Here is a 17,311-nt window from a genome sequence, read left to right on the forward strand (position 1 = left end):
TAATAATAATAATAATAATAATAATAATAATAATAATAATAAATATAACAACAACAACAACAACAACAACAACAACAACAATGTTTTATTTATATCCCGCTCTCCCCAGCCAAAGCTGGGCTCAGAGCGGCTAACATCAAATGTATAACACATTAACATAAAATCAGACAATCAATTAAAATACATCCTCACCTGAGATATTTCCCAGGAGCTGGTAAAGTGAGGGGGAGATACCCTAAAACGTTTCACTAATTGCCCAAAGTCTTCTAGAATGTCTCAACTCTCCCCCAAAATTGTTTTCCCTCTTATAATTTTATTTTTGATCCTAGTCCTCATTGCTTTTTCAGGTAGAGGAACGAACTGCAGAGGCAGGAGGAGATTTCTCTGAGGCCAAGGAAACGTTCCTTGTGGTGGCATATCATAGAATCATAGAATCATAGAGTTGGAAGAGACCACAAGGGCCATCGAGTCCAACCCCCTGCCAAGCAGGAAACACCATCAGAGCACTCCTGACATATGGTTGTCAAGCCTCTGCTTAAAGACCTCCAAAGTAGGAGACTCCACCACACTCCTTGGCAGCAAATTCCACTGTCAAACAGCTCTTACTGTCAGGAAGTTCTTCCTAATGTTTAGGTGGAATCTTCTTTCTTGTAGTTTGGATCCATTGCTCCGTGTCCGCTTCTCTGGAGCAGCAGAAAACAACCTTTCTCCCTCCTCTATGTGACATCCTTTTATATATTTGAACATGGCTATCATATCACCCCTTAACCTCCTCTTCTCCAGGCTAAACATGCCCAGCTCCCTTAGCCGTTCCTCATAAGGCATCGTTTCCAGGCCTTTGACCATTTTGGTTGCCCTCCTCTGGACACGTTCCAGTTTGTCAGTGTCCTTCTTGAACTGTGGTGCCCAGAACTGGACACAGTACTCCAGGTGAGGTCTGACCAGAGCAGAATACAGTGGCACTATTACTTCCCTTGATCTAGATGCTATACTCCTATTGATGCAGCCCAGAATTGCATTGGCTTTTTTAGCTGCCGCGTCACACTGTTGGCTCATGTCAAGTTTGTGGTCAACCAAGACTCCTAGATCCTTTTCACATGTACTGCTCTCAAGCCAGGTGTCACCCATCTTGTATTTGTGCCTCTCATTTTTTTTGCCCAAGTGCAATACTTTACATTTCTCCCTGTTAAAATTCATCTTGTTTAAATAAAAAAATTCCTTCCAGTAGCACCTTAAAGACCAAGTAAGTTAGTTCTTGGTATGAGCTTTCGTGTGCATGCACACTTCTTCAGATACACTGAAACAGAAGTTGCCAGATCCTTCTATATAGTGAGAAGGTGGGGAGGGGTATTACTCAGGAAGGTGGTGGGAATGGGTGATTGGCAGATAGCTGAGATGAGCCTGTTGACGACTCTTAACGACTGCAATAGGTCTTAAAGGAAAAGGCAAGGGGTGAGAAGGTGAAAAATGGCTTAGTCATGTATAATGAGATAAGAATCCAATGTCTCTGTTCAGACCAGGTCTCTCCATGGTTTTAAGTTTGGTAATGAGTTGCAATTCAGCAGCTTCTCTTTCCAGTCTATTTCTGAAATTCCTTTGTAGTAAAACAGCTACTTTGAGATCTTGTATAGAATGTCCTGGGAGATTGAAGTGTTCTCCTACTGGTTTCTCTATTTTCTGATTCTTGATGTCTGATTTATGTCCGCTTATTCTTTGGCGTAAGGTTTGGCCTGTTTGTCCAATATAGAGAGCTGAAGGACACTGTTGGCATTTGATGGCATACACAATGTTAAACGATGAGCAATTAAATAGTCCCAAGATGGTATGTGTGATGTTGTTGGGGCCAGTAATGGTGTTGTCCGGGTGTATGTGGCAGCAAAGTTGGCATCTGGGTTTATTGCAGGCTCTGATGCCAGTGTCCGTGTTAAGTCAGTGTGATCCTGTCCTCTGGGGTGTTAGCCACCCCTCCCAGTTTGGTGATATCTGCAAAATTGATCAGGATGCCCTTGAGTCCATCATCCAAGTCGTTGATAAAGATGTTGAATAAGACCGGGCCCAAGACAGAACCCTGTGGCACCCCACTAGTCACTCTTCTCCAGGATGAAGAGGAACCATTGATGAGCACCCTTTGGGTTCGGTCAGTCAGCCAGTTACAAATCCACTGAGTGGTAGCATAGTCAAGACCGCACTTTACCAGCTTCTTTACAAGAATATCATGGGGCACCTTGTCAAATGCCTTGCTGAAATCAAGGTAGGCTACATCCACTGCGTTCCCTTCATCTACCAGGCTTGTAATTCTGTCAAAAAACGAGATCAGGTTAGTCTGACATGACTTATTTTTCAGAAATCCATGCTGACTATTGGTGATCACAGCATTCCTTTCTAGGTGCTCACAGACTGTTTGCTTAATGATCCGCTCCAGAATCTTCCCTGGTATTGATGTCAGACTGACTGGGCGGTAATTATTTGGGTCCTCTCTTTTCCCCTTTTTGAAAATAGGGACAACATTTGCCCTCCTCCAGTCTGCCGGGACTTCGCCTGTTCTCCAGGAATTCTCAAAGATGACCGCGAGTGGTTCTGAGATCACATCTGCCAGTTCTTTTAATACTCTTGGATGCAGTTCATCTGGCCCTGGAGACTTGAATACATCTAAACTAGCCAAGTATTCTTGTACTATCTCCTTAGTTATTCTGGGCTGTGTTTCCTTTGCTGAATCATTTGCTCCAAATTCTTCAGGTAGGGCATTGTTTTATTTATCGGAGAAGACTGAGGCAAAGAAGGCATCGAGGAGTTCAGCCCTTTCTGTGTCCCCTGTTTGCATTTCACCATATTCTCCTCTGAGTGACCCCACTGTTTCTTTGTTCTTCCTTTTGCTACGGACATACCCATAAAAGCCTTTTTTGTTGCTTTTAACCTCTCTAGCAAGCCTGAGTTCATTCTGTGCTTTAGCTTTTCTGACTTTGTGTCTACACGTGCTGGCTATTTGTTTGAATTCCTCTTTGGTGGTTTCCCCCCTTTTCCATTTTTTGTACACATCCTTTTTTAATCTTAACTCAGTTAAAAGTTCTTTAGATAGCCACCCTGGCTTCTTTAGGCACCTTCCATGTTTCCGTCTCATTGGTATTGCCTGACGTTGTGCTTTTACTATCTCCCTCTTAACAAACTCCCAGCCATCATGAATTCCCTTTCCTTTTAGTATTACTGTCCATGGGATCTCACCCAGCACTTCCCTAAGTTTTATGGTCGGCTTTCTTAAAGTCAAGAAATTGAGTCCTAGTATGCTTGGCTGCTCCTTTCCGCTCTATAGTAAACTTCAGAAGAGCATGATCACTCGCACCTAATGATCCTTCCACTTCTACCCCACTAACCAGGTCATCAACATTGGTTAGGACCAGATCTAAAATGGCTGTTCCTCTTGTTGCTTCTCCCACTTTCTGGACAATGAAGTTGTCTGCAAGGCCAGTGAGGAATCTGTTTGACCTTATGCTCTTGGCTGAGTTTGACATCCAACAAATATCCGGGTAATTGAAGTCCCCCATTACTACTATCTCCCTCCCTTTTGCATGCTTGGCCATCTGTTCCAGGAAGGCATCATCTATGTCCTCCGTTTGGTTTGGGGATCTATAGTAAACTCCCACAATGAGGTCTCTGTTTATCAGAGAGGTGACGGCGAAACCGCCTTACAGAGTAAGCATAGATGGGGCACCTTCTACCAGAAGAATGGCTCCTTGCAAGTTCAGGATGAACATGATGTGGCACTTGTCTGAGTGCCAGTCCCTCAGGTTGCAGGATCCAAGGGGACATTGAAATAAGGCCATCCATCTGCTAAACCACGGGGAGGCAACCTTCTCAGTCCGGCCCTCAGACGCTCCAGGACTTTGTCTTTTTTATTATTATTATTTCTTTGTTTCTTATCTTTGCTACTTCTTTATTTTTTTCTTTCCTTATAAATTTTATATTTTATATACCGAATTTTTCGCCCTATAGGACGCACTTTTTCCCCTCCAAAAATGAAGGGGAAATGTGTGTGCGTCCTATGGGGCGAATGCAGGCAGGCTTTCGCTGAAGCCTGGAGAGCGAGAGGGGTCGGCGCGCACGGACCCCTCTCGCTCTCCAGGCTTCAGGAAGCTATCCGCAAGTCTTGCAAGCCCGGTGGGATGTCCCGCAGGCTCGCAAGGCTTGTGGGCAGCAGCCTGCAGCCCCACAAGCTCGGGGAATAGCGGGGTGGCGGAGTGCAAGCTTGCTTCTCCCCCCCCCCACCAGCCCCACAATCTCCGCAGATAGGGGGGTGGCGGAAGGCCGCCACCCCGCTATTCCCTGACCTGATCTGGAGGCTGGCGGGGGGGGGGGGAGAAGCAAGCTTGCTTCTCCCCCCGCCAGCCCCACAAACTCGGGGGACAGCGGGGCAAGCTGTCCCTGAATGCAGAAGAGGGAGATGGAGCGCTCCGTCTCCCTCTTCTAGCTTGGGGATGGTTGCGCAAACCTGGGGGGGGGGAATAAAATTTTTTCCCTTGATTTCCCCCCCAAAAAACTAGGTTCGTCCTATGGGCCGGTGCGTCCTATAGGGCGAAAAATACAGTAATTTTCTTTCTTTTTTTACCTGTTCAGAGATAGTACATAATGTTTGTACAGACATGTAAATTTTTTAATCAATCAAGAATATTAATTTTTAAAAAAGAAGAATGTGTCCTTTTATTTTAAATGCCTCTCTGGGTTATTTGTGGGGCCTGCCTGGTGTTTTTACATGAGCAGAAAGGGGCATAATAATTCATTCATTACCCCCCCTCCCCCAATATAATCTGGCCCAGCACATGGTCTGAGGGATGGTGGACCGGCCCATGGCTGAAAAAGATTGCTAACCCCTGTGCTAAACTGACCCCAAACTTCTTGTCTACGTGAGAAGCATGTGCTACTGCGAAAAGAGCCGATATCACTTTCCTGAAAAAAACAAGCAAAAGCAGGGAGACGTTCATCCAAACATAGCAGAGGAAATCTCCCTCAGAACCACCCAGCCAATCCGAGAACACGTTTCCTCAGTGAAGGTCATGCCGCTCTGCTTGGTTGCTAAGCAGCAGCTCCGCCCACCCCTCTTGGCCAGCTCTCTTTAAACACCACCAGATTTAACCCTTAGCTGATAAACTGCACGATCCCTGCTGTTGACCTTCCAACATTCCTGACCTCTTTGTCTCTCGCAGGTGATGAAACCATGCTGACAATTCGTACTCAGCCATCTCTCCTTGGGTCACCAAATCAGGTAGAGGGAATCAGGACCGGGGACCCGGCCAGTACCGCTATCTTGCTACCCACTAGGAAGGCTGTCAACGCCACTCTTGAAGATTTGAATCAGGAGTGGGGAACCTACGGCCTCATGGTAGGGGGCACTAACTGTGGCCCTCCACGCCTCTCTCTGACCCTTGATCTTGCCTGTTGTTTCCTTGGAGGGAGGTAGCAAATTTTGCCTCTGGATCCGCCCCGAATATTGTCTTGAATGGAAAGAGGCTCCCAGGTGGAAAAAGAAGCTTCTCCAGCCTCTACAATGGTACCTTGGTTCTCAAACACCTTGGTACTCCAACAACTTGGAACCCAAACACCGCAAACCCGGAAGTAAGTGTTCCAGTTTGGAAACTTTTTGGGAAGCCGGATGTGCTCCGTTTTGAGTGCCTTGATTCAATTTTGAGTGTTACGCTTCTCTTTTGAGTGTTACGCTGAGGTCTGCCTGTGTTTGCTATTTATTTTGCGTTTTTGTGGCTCTTTTTTTTGGGACTGTGTGGAACCCAGTTCAGCTACTGATTGACTGATTGTATGGTTGCAGTACATTGTTTATTGCTTTCATTTTATGGATCAATGGTCTCGTTAGATGGTAAAATTCATGTTCAATTGCTGTTTTAGGGGTTGTTTTCATAAGTCTGGGACGGATTAATCCATTTTGCATTACTTTCTATGGGAAAGCGTGCCTTGGTTTTGGAATGCTTTGGTTTGGGAACAGACCTCCGGAATGGATTAAGTTTGAGAACCAAGGTACCAATGTATATTAATCCTGAGGGTAATGCCCATTCCCCTCCCCTTAACAAGGCTTTGGGATTTTGCTTGTAGGCCAGTCTATTTTGATATTTGCAAGGAAGCATTTCGCCCCCCTCCCTCTCAGGACTGTTTCACTGAAGAGGAATGGGCTCTGCTGGGTTCTGACCAGAGAGCCCTGAACAGCCAAATTATGAAGATTTGCAGGATCGTGTCCTCTCTCGGTAAGGTTCCCTTTTACTCTGCTTGATGATAATATATTTTCAGAAATGCAAGTAACTTAATTGGGAATACTCAACGGGTTTAACGACTGCGTGTCAGCATCACAATTCTTATTCTTTTGGTCCAGCAAGATTTATATATTTGTGTATATCTTCTGGATATCTCTTTCTATAGCTCTGCTTCTGTTTATCTACCGTTTTCCCATTTAACAAAATTCCACAGAAGGATTAACCCTGGTCAGATGCCAGTAGAAAAATTATTATCATATTATTTGTAACAATAATTTATTGATTGCCTTAAATATGATTGCCTTCTATGGCGAAACTTACCAGAAGAATAAGGAATCAAGATAACATTTTTTTAAAATAAAAGAATGGAAATGGTTTATTGAATATTTACAGATAAATTGTAAACAGATAAAAACATTGGTAGGATTATTGTCATAACCTGCAGTTTCATGCCAGTATATATTTAAAGAAGATTAATAAATGAGCAAATTAAGTTAAAAATAAATTTAAGGAACCGCAGAAAGAGGAGGAAATCAAACCTTGAAATGTCAAAATGATTGTAAAATTAGTGAAATGTATAAATGTGAAAACTATTTAAAATATTTTTACAAAACAACTGATTGCCTTCTAAACCACCGTCTCAAGGCAATTTATATAAAAACTGTTTTAAAAAGCAGTTATATACACAAAGGCAACAAATAAAAATAAGACTAAAACCGTAACAAGTGGACACCCATTATTAAAATCTATTTATCCAGCTGGAAAAGGTCCCAATTCCTGCCCCCCAAGGGATGCCATTCCACAGAACAGTGACACTAAGAGCCCCATTCTGGGTGTGTGCTTTGGAGATTTTTGGAACTTGCAGGAGAATCTCTGCTGTATATCTGGGACTGAGCAGAACAGGGACTTGCATGTGAGTACAAACTCCTTGAACTCAGCCCAGGAGCAGATTGGTAGCAAGTGCAAATCCCACTAGCAGGCTGTTCTATGCTGGCAGTAGTTTCCTCCCACAAGCCTGACATGGATGGCACTGCGGTCTAAACCACTGAGCCTCTTGGGCTTGCTGATGGCAAGGTTGGCGGTTCAAATCTGTGCGAGGAGTGAGCTCCTGCTGCTCTGCCCCAGCTCCTGCCAACCTAGCAGTTCGAAAGCACACCGGCGCAAGTAGGTAAATAGGTACCACTGTGGCAGGAAGGCAAACGGTGTTTTCGTGAGTTCTGGTTTCCATCACAGTGTTCCATTGCGCCAGAAGCGGTTTATTCCTGCTGGCCACATGACCCCGAAAGCTGTCTGTGGACAAACGCCAGCTCCCTCGGCCTGAAAGCAAGATGAGCGCTGCAAAACCATAGCTGCCTTTGACTGGACTTAACTGTCCAGGTATCCTTTACATTTTTTAACCTTGCTCACACAAGCCACCTGGCTATTGCGTTCTGCACCAGCTACAGCCTGTGGCCCAACCTTCTACGATATCTCTTTGTACGGTGCATTGCAGTAAGCTAACCATGATGGATGTGAAAAGATCCCATTATTTTTTTCCAGTGTAGGTGGGACTCATGAGGGTTTTTTTTAAAAAAAAATTCATAAAGATTTTATTTTTGTAAAGATTTTTCTGTTTCATTTTATGATGTATATGAAATAGAGATAGCAGCTATAACTAGTGATCAGACAGGATTACTATGAGGAATTATAAAATATGCATCAAGCCATTGTGTCCGCGATGAAAGCATTGCGCTGACTGGGTTTGATTCATTGACAATAATTTCTGATCAAATCCCACAAGCCTCTACATCCACGCCATTTTTCTCTACTGCCATTTCTCTATGTCTGACAAGCACGTATAAGCATTCTAGGACACAGACCAGTTGCCGGTTGCTGCACCAGCCATCCTAGGCCAGAAAGTTAATAGGTTACTTTGATGTAGTTTGTTGATCTTTAGATAGATCTTAGGGCCAGGAAGAGAGTTCAGGAAGAGATGGTGAATACTACCGTTCCTTCCTTCCTTTACTGATCTTCTGAATCCTTCCTTGCTTTGGGAACGCTACAAGTAACAGCAGATGAAAATTAGGATATGAAAACAAAACTATAGAATAGGCACCTAGAATTGTACATGGATTCAAACAGCACAGTCCAAGTGAATAATATTGGCATTATTTGATGATCAAGTATATCTCTGGATTTGCCAAGCTTGTGACAACAGCTGTCTAGCAGATGATGTATATAGAATCATAGAACTGTAGTTATAAGGGACCCCAAGGGTCATCTAGGCTGATCACCGAAGAATTGATGCTTTTGAATTATGGTGCTGGGGGAGACTCTTGAGAGTGCCATGGACTGCAAGAAGATCAAATGTATCCATTCTTAAGAAAATCAGCCCTGAGTGCTCACTGGAAGGACAGATAGTGAAGTTGAGGCTCCAATACTTTGGCCACCTCATGAGAAGAGAAGACTCCCTGAAAAAGACCCTGATGTTGGGAAAGATGGCGGGCACAAGGAGAAGGGGACGACAGAGGACAAGATGGTTGGACAGTGTTCTCGAAGCTACAAACATGAGCCTGACCCAACTGCGGGAGGTGGTGGAAGACAGGAGTGCCTGGCGTGCTCTGGTCCATGGGGTCATGAAGTCGGACATGAATAAACGACTAAACAACAAAAGGGTCATCTAGTCCAACCCCCAGCAATGAAGTAATCTCAGCTAAAGCATCCATAGCAGAAGGCCATCCAACCTCTGCTTAAAAACCTCCAAGGAAGGAGAGCCCGCCACCTCCCGAGGGAGACTGTTCCATTGTCAAAACAGCTCTTACTGTCAGAAAGTTCTTCCAATCCAATAATGGCTGTCCTGGGGGGACCAGAACACGATCATTGGTTTACTCTCTGTAGGAGTTATTTCATATGATTAAAGATCTTCCCACACGCCAACCCTTTCTAAGATGTTTCCCTTGTACGAGTTCTTTATTGTTTAGGAAGGGAGTCCCTGTCACTGATGTTCTTTCCATACACCAAACATTTCTAAGATTTTCTCCCTGTATGAGTTCTTTGATGCGACTTAAGGGAGCTACTCTGACTGAAGCTCCTTCCACACTCTGAACATGTGTACGGTTTCTCCCCTGTATGAGTTCTTTGATGCAACTTAAGTGCGCTACTCTGACTGAAGCTCCTTCCACACTCTGAACATGTGTACGGTTTCTCCCCTGTATGAGTTCTTTGATGGCTAGTTAGAGTACCACCTTCACTGAAGCTCTTTCCACACTCGGAACATATATATGGTTTCTCCCCTGTATGAGTTCTTTGATGCAACCTGAGTTGGCTACCGCCACAGAAGCTCTTCCCACACTCCAAACATTTATAAGGTTTCTCTCCTGTGTGCACTCTTTGATGGAAGGTAAGGCTGGAACTGTGGCTGAAGCTCTTTCCACACTCCAAACATGTATGCGGTTTCTCCCCTGTATGAATCCTTTCATGCGAGGAAAGGGAGTCGAGGCGACTGAAGCTCTTGCCACATTTCCAGCATTTATAAGGTTTGCTGCCTTGATGAGTTTGTTGATGTCTAGCAAGCCCATTGCGGTGAGTGAAGCTCATTCCACACTCCAAACACGTATGCGGTTTCTCTCCTGTGTGCAATCTTTGATGCGACTTAAGGTGGCCACTCTGACTGAAGCTCCTTCCACACTCTGCACATGTATACGGTTTCTCCCCTGTATGAGTTCGTTGATGCGAGGTAAGGGCACCATTCCTACTGAAACTCTTTCCACACTCTGAACATGTATACGGTTTCTCTCCTGTATGAGATCTTTGATGCCTAGTAAGCTGGCCACAGTGACTGAAGCTCTTTCCACACTCTGAACATTTATACGGTTTCTCTCCTGTATGAGTTCTTTGATGCAAGATAAAGGCACTACTGTGACTGAAGCTCTTTCCACACTCCAAGCATTTATATGGTTTCTCCCCTGTATGAGATCTTTGATGCGAGGTAAGCTGGCCATATTGACTGAAGCTCTTTCCACACTCGGAACATATATACGGTTTCTCCCCTGTATGAGTTCTTTGATGCGAGGTAAGGGCAGTACTGTGACTGAAGTTCTTTCCACACTCTGAACAAGTATACGGTTTCTCCCCTGTATGAGTTCTTTGATGCGAGGTAAGGCTACCACTGACACTGAAGCTCTTTCCACACTCGGAACATGTATATGGTTTCTCCCCTGTATGAGTTTGTTGATGCAACATAAGGCTGCTCCTCCAAATAAAGCTCTTTCCACACTCTAAACATGTATACAGTTTCTCCCCTGTATGAGTTCTTTGATGCAACTTAAGGTAGCTACTCTGACTGAAGCTCTTTCCACACTCGGAACATGTATATGGTTTCTCCCGTGTATGAGTTCTTTGATGCGAGGTAAGGCTACCACTGACACTGAAGCTCTTTCCACACTCTGAACAAGTATACGGTTTCTCCCCTGTATGAGTTCTTTGATGCGAGGTAAGGCTACCACTGACACTGAAGCTCTTTCCACACTCTGAACAAGTATACGGTTTCTCCCCTGTATGAGTTCTTTGATGCAAGGTAAGGTTACCACGTTTACTGAAGCTCTTTCCACACTCTAAACATGTATACGGTTTCTCCCCTGTATGAGTTCTTTGATGTAAAGTAAGAGTTGAGTGACTACGCAATCTCTTTCCACACACGGTGCATTCATGCTTTTTCTTCTCTCTAGGAATTTTATTTTCACCACCCTGAGACATACCAGAGTCAGCCTCCAGCTTCTGCCTTCGTCTCCCCTCTCGCCTGCTGCCTCCCTCTTGAACCCTCAGATTCCTTTGTTCTTTGAATCCTTTTGGTGACATTTCTGATTGTTCCCCTTCTGCCAGCATCCCTTCAACATCTCCTGATGGAATAAAAAGGCAAGCTGATGAAATGCTAAAGGAGCGTCTTCACCCCAATCATTCAGTCAGGACACAGAGATCCAGGTCCCAGGGCCTTGTGGCAGTTCCCTCACTGTGAGAAGGGAACTTACAGGGAACAAGGCAGAGGGCCTTCTTGGTAGTGGTGCCCACCCTGCGGAACGCCCTCCCGTCAGTTGTCAAAAAAATAACTATGCAACATTTAGAAGACAATTGGAGGCAGCCATGTAGAGGGAAGTTTTAAATGTTTTATTATGCTTAAGACAGAAAAAGGGACACGACAGGGATGCCCAATTTCACCATTGCTTTTTATATCGGTCCTGGAGGTCCTGCTGAATATGATTAGAAGAGACCAGCTGGTTAAAGGTATACAGGTCGGAGCTAAACAGTATAAATTGAGAGCTTTTGCAGATGATTTAATTTTGACATTACAGGAGCCAGAATCTAGTACTAAAAGGGTTTTAGACTTACCGTATTTTTTGCACCATAACACTCACTTTTTTCCTCCTAAAAAGTAAGGGGAAATTTCTGTGCGTGTTATGGAGGGAATGCCTACGGGTGGCATGCCTATGGATCTTCCTCCTCTAAAAACTACGTGCATGTTATGGTCGGGTGCGTGTTATAGAGCGAAAAATACGGTAATTCAAGAATTTGGTCAAGTGGCAGGATTTAAACTGAACAAGTTAAAAACCAAAGTTTTAGAGAAAAACTTAACATCAACTGAAAAAGAAAGGTTTCAGAATGAGACTGGTTTGACTGTGGTTAAGAAAGTGAAATACCTGGGGATTAATATGACAGCAAAAAATGTGAACTTATTTAAAGATAATTATGAAAAATGTTGGACAGAAGTGAAAAAAGATTTAGAAATATGGTCAAATTTGAAGCTTTCCTTGTTGGGTCGAATTGCAGTTATAAAGATGAATGTATTGCCTAGAATGTTGTTTTTGTTTCAAACATTGCAGATTGTGGACAAGATGGACTGTTTCAAGAAGTGGCAGAAAGATATTTCTAGATCTGTCTGGCAGGACAAGAAGCCCAGAATAAAATTTAAGATTTTAACTGATGCTAAAGAAAGAGGGGGATTTGCCCTGCCAGACCTTAAACTTTATTATGAATCAGCAGCATTTTGCTGGCTGAAAGAATGGCTGCTTCTTGAGAATACAGACATTTTGGACTTAGAAGGATTTAATAATGCTTTTGGGTGGCATGCATATTTGTGGTACGACAAGGTCAAAGTACATAAAGCATTTAAAAACCATATTGTCAGGAAAGCATTGTTTAATGTTTGGATAAGATACAAAGACTTAATGGAAAACAAAACTCCAAGGTGGTTGTCACCAATGGAAGCGAAAGCTCTTAAAAGACTCAATATGGAGTCCAAATGGCCAAAATATTGGGAAATTTTGGAACAAGAGGGAGACAAATTGAAATTGCAGAGCTTTGAGAAATCAAAAAACAAAGTGCGAGACTGGCTTCATTATTGTCAGATAATGGAGGCTTATAAATTGGACAAAAAAATTGGATTCCAGGTGGAAAAATCAAAATTAGAGACAGAACTGTTAGAACCCAAAACTAAGATTTTGTCAAAGATGTATAACTTGCTGCTGAAATGGAATACTCAGGATGAAACGGTGAAATCTGTAATGATTAAATGGGCACAGGATGTGGGACATAATATTATGTTTGCTGACTGGGAACAGTTATGGACCACCGGTCTGAAATTTACGGCATGTAATGCCTTAAGAGAGAATATTATGAAAATGATTTACAGGTGGTACATGACCCCAGTCAAGCTTGCAAAAATCTATCATTTGCCTGACAATAAATGTTGGAAATGTAAAGAGACTGAAGGTACATTCTTTCACCTTTGGTGGACGTGCCCAAGGATTAAGGCTTTCTGGGAAATGATTTATAATGAAATGAAAAAGGTATTTAAGTATACCTTCCTGAAGAAACCAGAGGCCTTTCTCCTGGGCATGGTCGGCCAATTGGTGCCAAAGAAGGATAGACCATTCTTTCTGTATGCGACAACAGCAGCAAGAACACTCATCGCAAAATATTGGAAGACACAAGATCTACCCACTCTGGAAGAATGGCAGATGAAGATGATTGACTACATGGGACTGGCAGAAATGACCGGCAGAATCCGAGACCAGGGAAAAGAGTCGGCGGAAGAAGATTGGAAGAAGTTTAAAGACTACTTGCAGAAATACTGTAAAATTAAGGAATGCTAGAATGATGTTGGACAGTAATTAAGTGGTTTTCAGCAGTAATGCTTAAGAGATAGAAAATAAGGTTTTGAAATAAGTAAAAGACCTAATGGTGAGGATTTGCTGTTCAAACAATTTAAACTGGAATATAAGAAAGGGTGGTATGAGGAGGTCTGGAAAGTAAGTTAAAAGAAAATAAGTAAATGGAATTTATATGTGGTTTTTCCCCCTTCTTTTTCTCTTTTTAAATTGTCTTTACTTTTTGCATTTTTGCTTTTTCTTTTCTTTTTGTTATAATGTATTAACTTTGAAATTTTTAATAAATATCTTATAAAATTTTTTAAATGTTTTATTATGCTTTTATATCTGTTAGAAGCAGCTAGAGTGGCTGGGGCAACCCAGTCAGATTGGTGGGATACAAATAATGAAAGTATTAATATGGTATTATTATTTATTGAGTTCATATACCGCCCTAAACCCGGAGGACTCGGCGTGGTTCGCAGAAAAGATCACATCATATATAATCAGAATAAAAACAATCCAATAACACCCCCCCAAAAAAGAGCCACATTTGAAAAAGACTATAGGATGTCAAACATATCAAGCAAAAGCCTGGTTGAAAAGGAACATGTTTGCATGGCACTTAAAGGTGTATATCCCTTCATGGATCACTGCCTTGTCGTGGCGAAGGAGCTCGAATAAGTCAGAGAAGCAGGGCCACCCAAGACAGACAGGTCAGCCAAGAGTTTAGACTACCGTATTTTCCCCTCGATAACACGCAGATTTTTTCTCCTAAAAAGGAAGGGAAAATGTCTGTGCGTGTTATTGAGTGAATGTGTGGTCCCTGGAGCCAAATGGCGCGAGTGGAGGCAAAAAAAAGCAGGCAAAAATCAAATTGCGCGTCTCGGAGAAGGGAAACCTGAAAAGAGGAAATGGCTGCTTTCCTGCATTCTGCCTCAGGGTCTTACTGCCCACTCTCCTCTGTTTCCTTGCTGTGTTTGCTCAAATGGAACAAAGAGCAGGGAAGGCCCCTCCCCTCCAGGCAAGCAGAGAGGAAAGGAAAGGATCGTCCTTCATTCTAATTCCTCTCCGTGAAAACATGCAGGAGGGAGAGAGAGAGAGAGAGAGAGAGAGAGAGAGGGCGCGCTGGCTGGCTTGGGTGGGTAGGTGAGGGAAAACTATTGCCTTCCTTTCCTCCCTCCCGTTATACCCCTCTCCTGCATTCTTAGCCAGCTGCTTCTCTGCACACCCCTCTCCTGCTCCTTGTCCATTCTGTGTTTTTCCTTCCCTCCCCACTTAAAATGTGGTTAAAAAGCATGGATCCACATGGATCCTCAGGATCTTTGCATTGGGTCACCCCAAATTCACCATCAGATCACATAGCATGTCCATGGCTACAGCCTGCCCCCCCAAAACCATGCACACACTGTTGCCTGGGGCTGCAATGGTGCAAAAACGTGGTTACAAAACATGGATCCACATGGATCCTCAGGATCTTTGCATTGGGTCAGCCCAAATTCACCATCAGAGCACATAGCATGTCCATGGCTACAGCCTGCCCCCCAAAAATCACGCACCCACTGTTGCCTGGGGCTGCAATGGTGCAAAAACGTGGTTACAAAGCATGGATCCACAGGGATTCTCAGGATTTTTGCATTGGGTCACCCCAAATTCACCATCAGATCACATGTCTGTGGCCACAGCATGAAGCACAAAAATGATACATCCACTGTTTCATTCAGAATGTTTTTTCCCTTGTTTTCCTTCTCTAAAAACGATGTGCGTGTTATGGTCAGGTGCGTGTTATAGAGCGAAAAATACGGTAAATGTGATCCACCTGGAGAAGAAACTGGCAACCCACTCCCGTATTATGCCATGAAAGCTCCATGGACATAAAACAGGAGAAGCTTTGAGAGGAAAGTGAATTTCCAAGGCATGCTCTGATTCATGGGGTCACGGAGAGTTGGACACAACTAAGATGACTAATCAACAACAAAGGTGTATAAGGAAGGCGCCAGGTGAACTTCCCTGGGGAGAGCATTCCACAGGCGCGCAGCCACCCTCCAGACCACTTGAGGAGGAGGCCCACGAAGGAGGACCTCAGGATCAGGCTAGGTTCATATGGAAAGAAGCAGCCCTTGAAGTATTGTGATCCTGAGCCATGTAAGGCTTTATAGGTCAAAACCAGCACCTTGAATTAAGCCCGGAAACTAACTGGTAGCCAGTGCAGTCGGACCAGGATGGGGGTAATATGCTCACCCGCCTTACTCCAGTGAGCAACCTGGTCGCTGAATTCTGCACTAGCTGAAGTTTCCAAACTGTCTTCAGAGGCAGCCCTACGTATAACGCATATCTATATCTAACCTTGAAGTTACCAAAGCATAGACAACGGTAGATAGGCTATCCCTGTCCAGATAGGGGTGTAGCTGGGCTACCAGCCAAAGGTGATGAAAGGCACTCCAGGCCATATGAGCCTCGAGCGACAGCAAAGGATCCAGGATTACCCCCAAGCTACGAACCTGCTCCTCCAGAGGAAGTGTAACCCCATCAAGAGCAGGCGACCTTCCAGCCATCTGCTCTAGGGAACCACCCACTAACTGAGCCTCACTCTTATCTGGATTGAGCTTCAATTTGTTGGCTTTCATCCAGTCCATTACCGAGGCAAGACACTGGTGGGAGAGGGTGCTCAGGGGTATTAGTAGTAGTAATAATAGTATTAGCCTGTCTAAGTAAGGCCTCAGCCACGCTTGGAATTTTAATGTGGACTTGAAGTTGCTTGTTTCTCCTCTTTTTTAACCTCTTCTGCCCAGAACTGCTGTATTTAATTGAAACATAAATGTTTTTAAATGTGTGTGGTTCTTTTGGGGGGTGTTATTGGGTTGATTTTGTTTATGTTTTGATTATGTAATTTTCAGTTTTTATATTGCAATTTTATCCTGTGAACTGCCCTAAGGCCTGTGGGTACAGGGAGGTATACAGTTTTAATAAATTATAATAAAATCAGGCCGGATAAAAATTATTACAAGTCCCAGGGGCAGCCCCAGCAGAAGGTTTCCCAATGCTTAAGGGTTTGCCTTGACCCCAAGCCCTATGGGGAGCCCAAGGAAGGTCCCCAACCTGCCCAAGTTGGCCTGCAGGAAGGAGAGCAGGAGAAAGATCTGCCCTTCCATTGGGAAAAGATGTCCTACCCCCATACAAAGGGGGAAAGCCCTATAAATGCATTACTTTAGCGGAATTAAATTGAAAATGCATTAATTATGGGAAATGTAAATATTTGTGGAAATACCCTTCGCAAAAGCGCGTGCATTAGGCGAGATCTGCACCAAAATGTTGAACAATTTTCAAGAAGTCTTTAAAAATGTGAAAATCTGGACAAATTGATGACTAGAAAAAGGAGACGCAGAAAAAAACTTACATTGAAACGGTTTGCCTACTGGGGTTTTTTTAAACTCCCTCTCCGCATTCCCTCCAGCTGCACCCCCCTTATAAAACATCATCATATGACCCACCTCCAGCGCCTCCGCGAGGAAGGAAAGCCGCCGCCATGACCGGCATCTGCCACCCCGCCAAAAGCGGGACAGGAAGCGGAAGCTGCTATTCTCCCGACAGCCTTTTTTTCTTCCGCTCTAGGAATCTCAGCTCTGTCGCCGCTGCTCTTAACCGTTTCGGAGCCGAGCGGCAGGAGCCTCTGGGCTTCTCCGGGCAGAGAGCGAGGAGAGGCGCTGGTCTCGCCTCCGGAAAGCCCCGCTGGATCAGCTGCGCGGGAGCCCCAAATACTTTTCTAAACTATTTCATATATATATATATATATATATATATATATATATATATATATATATATATATATATATATTATTTTCAATTTTCAAAATAACAATAGTTCCCCTTTTGGTACATAGATATCCAATCCAAATTTGCAATAAATGGCTTTTCCCTTAGCCCCCCTGGTTTCCATTCCCC

At 43.8% G+C, this 17,311-nt stretch overlaps 2 protein-coding genes across 3 annotated transcripts in view; one reads left to right on the forward strand and one right to left on the reverse strand.

Annotated features, from left to right (window-relative positions):
• The window catches only part of LOC310701787 (uncharacterized protein), a 224,343-nt gene that overhangs the window by 124,030 nt on the left and 83,002 nt on the right, over positions 1–17,311 (forward strand). The window lies entirely within an intron of this gene.
• On the reverse strand, positions 6,512–17,034 carry LOC310701374 (uncharacterized protein). Of its 2 annotated transcripts, XM_083492152.1 has the most exons (3): positions 16,861–17,034; positions 9,412–11,125; positions 6,512–9,328 (listed from the first exon to the last, which is right to left on the reverse strand). In XM_083492152.1, the coding sequence occupies exons 1-3, from the start codon at positions 16,904–16,906 to the stop codon at positions 9,301–9,303; spliced, it is 1,788 nt and encodes a 595-aa protein (XP_083348278.1). In that variant the 5' UTR covers positions 16,907–17,034; the 3' UTR covers positions 6,512–9,300. The 2 variants fall into 2 exon arrangements, with proteins under 2 accessions (XP_083348278.1, XP_083348277.1); XM_083492151.1 differs by having other exon boundaries at positions 6,512–11,125; positions 16,861–16,954.

The sequence above is a fragment of the Podarcis liolepis genome, assembly GCF_965112155.1.
Source record: "Podarcis liolepis genome assembly, chromosome: 2".
Classification (NCBI taxonomy): domain Eukaryota; kingdom Metazoa; phylum Chordata; class Lepidosauria; order Squamata; family Lacertidae; genus Podarcis; species Podarcis liolepis.